The sequence below is a fragment of the Tupaia chinensis genome, unplaced genomic scaffold (genome assembly GCF_000334495.1).
Source record: "Tupaia chinensis unplaced genomic scaffold, TupChi_1.0 Scaffold138910_1, whole genome shotgun sequence".
Taxonomy (NCBI): Eukaryota; Metazoa; Chordata; class Mammalia; order Scandentia; family Tupaiidae; genus Tupaia; species Tupaia belangeri.
Genome location: NW_006198801.1, coordinates 262,075 through 266,505, shown reverse-complemented (window position 1 = coordinate 266,505; position 4,431 = coordinate 262,075). Strand labels below are relative to the sequence as shown.

General features: G+C 39.6%; 1 protein-coding gene across 1 annotated transcript in view; it reads right to left on the bottom strand.

Annotated features, from left to right (window-relative positions):
* Positions 1–358: 358 nt before the first annotated feature.
* The window catches only part of LOC102481913 (zinc finger protein 585A), a 38,148-nt gene continuing 34,075 nt past the window's right edge, over positions 359–4,431 (bottom strand). Inside the window, exon 5 of the mRNA XM_006161705.3 lies at positions 359–2,857. Within this exon, the coding sequence (XP_006161767.2) occupies positions 522–2,857 (2,336 nt within the window). The 3' untranslated portion in view covers positions 359–521. The remainder of the gene's footprint in view (positions 2,858–4,431) is intronic.

Here is a 4,431-nt window from a genome sequence, read left to right as displayed (position 1 = left end):
AGACAATGCGTTAGATTCAACATAAGAATGAAAAAAAAAAACAAAACGCCCACAACACTCCTAGACAATGTGTTCTGCAACAAACATCTAAGATTTATTACTATCATATACTTCATATTGCTTTACCATTCAACTTATTGGCATTGTACTTGTGCCACAGTAAACAGGATTATCATTAGTATGACTTAACATAATCTTTCACATGAAGAAAGGCAACAGTGTTTCATTGTATTTTTCATGAGAAGGCTTCCAGTGCACCAAACTGACTCTATTCCTTTCCACTATGAATGCCCCCAAAGTTTAATGAGGCTGCTAGTGATGTGGGCAAGAGTCCTCCTTTATCCTTAGGTGCCTGGAAAGAGTCCTCCTTTATCATTCAGTGCCTTCTCAGAGTGTCTCTTCTGTAATGTGTGACATTTTGATGTAAGCCTTTCTACCTATAATAATATATTTTTCTGCTTCTCGGATACAATAAAGTACAATAGACTTGTCACCAATAAGGTTTTCTCACACTGTTTCTCTCAAGTGTGAATATTCTGATGTACACTGAGCACTGATTTTTGAACAAAGCCTTTGCCACAGACTACACATTTGTAGGGTTTGTCTCCAGTATGTGTTGTCTGGTGTTTATTCAAATTTGACCTATCAGTGAAGGCCTTCCCACACTCAGCACACACATAAGGCTTCTCTCCTGTGTGAATTCGTTGATGCACTTGGAGTTGTGATTTCTTAGTAAAAGATTTCCCACAGTCACTGCATTCATAAGGTTTCTCTCCAGTATGAATTCTGTGATGTGTAATCAACTCTGATTTCTGTCTGAAAGTCTTTCCACATTCAGAACAGATGTAAGGTTTCTCTCCAGTATGAGTTTTCTGGTGTTTGCTGAGATTTGACCTGCCACTAAAGGCTTTCCCACACTCAGCACACACATAGGGTTTCTCTCCTGTGTGAATTGGCTGATGCACCAGGAGCTGAGACTTGGAAGTGAAGGATTTTCCACAATCACTGCATTCATAAGGTTTTTCTCCAGTGTGAATTCTCTGATGAGTAATGAAGTTTGATTTCCGGATGAAGGCTCTTCCACATTCAGTACATACATAAGGTTTTTCTCCAGTATGAATTTTCTGATGTACAATGAGTATTGATTTCTGATTGAAGGCTTTCCCGCATTCATGGCATTCATACTGTCTCTCCCCAGTATGAATTTTCTGGTGTATGTTGAGGTGTGACTTCTGAGTGAAGGCTTTTCCACAGGTACTGCATTCATAAGGTTTTTCTCCAGTATGAATTCTCTGATGTGTAATCAAGTCTGACCTTTGAGTGAAGGCTTTTCCACATTTGGAACATACATAAGATTTCTCTCCTGTATGAGTTTTCTGATGTGTAATGAGATTTGACCTATTGGTGAATGCCTTCCCACATTTATTACACATATAAGGTTTTTCTCCTGTGTGAATTCGTTTATGTACATGGAGTTGTGACTTGGAAGTAAAGAACTTCCCACAGTGACCACATTTGTAAGGTTTCTCTCCAGTATGAATTATTTGATGTGCAATCAAATGTGCCTTTTGGATGAAGGCCAGTCCACATTTCATACATACATAGGACTTTTCTCCTGTATGAATTCTCTGATGCACTGTGAGTGCTGACTTCTGAGTAAAGGCTTTCCCACAGTCACTGCATTCATAAGGTTTCTCTCCAGTGTGAATTCTCTGATGTATAATCAACTCTGACCTGTAGGTAAAGGCCTTCCCACATTCAGTACATATGGAAGATTTCTCTCGAATCTGAACTTTCTTATGTGTGATGAGGTTGGAGCTATTGTTGAAAACCTTCCCATATTTGGTACATACATAGGACTTTGCTCTTGTGTGAATTCGTTGATGTACCTGGAGTTGTGACTTGGAAATAAAGGACTTCCCACAGTTACTGCATTCATATGGTTTTTCTCCAGTATGAATTCTTCGGTGTGCAATTAAGTGTGTCTTCTGGATGAAGGCCTGCCCACATTCAATACATATATAGGATCTCTCACCTGTATGAATTTTCTGATGCATCTTGAGTGTAGACTTTTGTGTGAATGCTTTGCCACAGTCGCTACATTCATGATGTCTTTCTCCAGTATGAATTTTCTGATGTATACTGAGATCTGAGTTATAGGAGAAGCCTTTCCCACATTCACTGCATTCATAGAGTTTTTCTCCAGTATGAATTCTCTGATGCCTGAAAAGAGAAGATACTTGGAAAAAGGATTTTCCACATTCATTGCATTTATAAGGCTTCTCTCTAGTATGGGTTTTCTGATGTGTAATTAATTCTAGCTTCTGTACAAATGCCTTCCCACATTCAATACACACATAGAGTTTTTCTCCTGTACAAACTTTCAGATGTACCTTGAGCTGTGAATTCTGGGTGAAGATCTTTCCAAGTTCGGCACATTCGTAAGATTTCTTCCCAGTATAAATTTTCTGATGTTGAGAGGATGTCTGTTTATAACTGAGGTTTTTACCATACTGTCTATAGTTCCATAATTTCTCTCCTGTTGACGTATACTCATGGTCAGTATACGAAGAAATTTTACCATATTCAGGAACCTTTTTGTTATCTCTTGATGCATTATTTCTATAATGACTATGTAAATCTAAATTATGCCTTAAACCATTCCCAAATGATTCGCAGTGATAGGGTCTCTCAGAAGGAATAACGTTTGGGCTCACATTAATTAATTTTCTTATGTCCTTACATTCATACTGCATCTTTGTAGTCAATATTTTCTTGATGAAAACGACATCATTTGAAGACGTATTTTCTCTTTGCTGATAGCTCTCTTTCTGGTCACCAATCTGCCACAATCGTTCTAGAATGAAAAACAAAGAAAAACCCCTTAAATCATCACCTACCCTCTCAATGTAGAAAGAAGCTTTTTCATAAATTCTTTAGGTTGAAACCCAAACTTCCCTTCTCAAAGGAGAAATAGGTAATTTTAGCTCAATAAACATGTAGCAGAGGCTAGAAGACAGAGCATATTTGGCTCATCTAGGGTGAACACAGAAAGGATGGGGGTAACTTGATGAGAATGGTGTTGAAAGGAAACATTCTGGGATACAATGAAGCAGTTAAGAGAAAATAAACTAGATGAACAGATTATACCATGGACAGATAAAGAAAAATAAAGGTAAAGAATGTGATAATATAATACAGTAACATTTATATAAACAAATAATACATATTCCTAATTTATTTACATTTTATTACTTGGGTGCCAGCAGGTGATGGCCAACTGCAGTTTGAGTCTTGGACATGGCAGCTTGAAGCTCATACCAGGTACGTGTGCCAAAAATCCCAAAAAGGAGAATGGAGAAGGGATTGCACCATGGCCACCCCCCTTGGGGGGGGGGGTGATTTCTCACATTCTCTCTCACTGTTTCTTTGTTTCTCTCCAGCCCTATGATAAAAACCTTAAAAACTTAAAAAATATTTTTTAAATGTTTACAACATGCATAAATTGAAAAATACTTCCATCATATAAAGTAGTGGCCTATGATGAGACCGTAGATGGATATGGGAAAAGAGAGAAATGGCAATAATTCAGTAATGGGACCAGCAAGTGGCATGGTGGTTAAAGCACTGGATTCCCACATGACTGACTACACTTCAAGCCCCAGACCTGCTGTATTGAAAATCACATCAGGCATGTATGCATGCATGCCCAAAACTGCAGGGGAAAAAAAAAAAAAAACAGGGGAAAAGAGATTGTGGCATGGCCATCCCACCAGGGGATGATTTCTCCCCATATCCCCCAGTCTCTCTCTGGTGAGTGCACATGTCCTAAGGCCAAAATCTAAAAAACAAACAAACAAACCACCTCAGTAAATAAAATAGGAATCTTCATCCAGGGTCATGACAACAATGTGTCCTAAAGTGAGGACTATGATTAATCTTAAACCTTATCTGGTGAAGTACAGAAAAAAGACTAGTAACAAAAATTCCAACCAGTTGGGAGTACTCTAGTCACTCAAGTAACATTAGAAGAAAATATCATGAAGGGTGATTAATACTGCAAACATACCAAGAGGGTATCACACCAAGAATTAAGTGATAGTGACCTGTAAGTCATCAGTTGGATAAAATGCATAGGAAATTGAGAATAAATTTCTACATGATGAGGAAAACAGGAAGAGAGTCTTGTTGGCGATAAAGTTCAGGGACATCTCAAAGTGAAAAAGAAAGAAAGGGGACTAGCAGGAGTGGGAACATGTGCCAGATAATTTTGAAAAAGAGTAGATTCAGCCCCCTCTGGGGGCCCCGCTGCGGGGGGGCTTCCGCCCCGCGCAGCCGCGCAACGAACAGCCGTCCCCCCCTGGGGGGCCCCCACTGCCGGGGGCTTCCGCCCGGCGCAGCCGCGTGCCGAATGGCCGGCCCCCCTCCCGG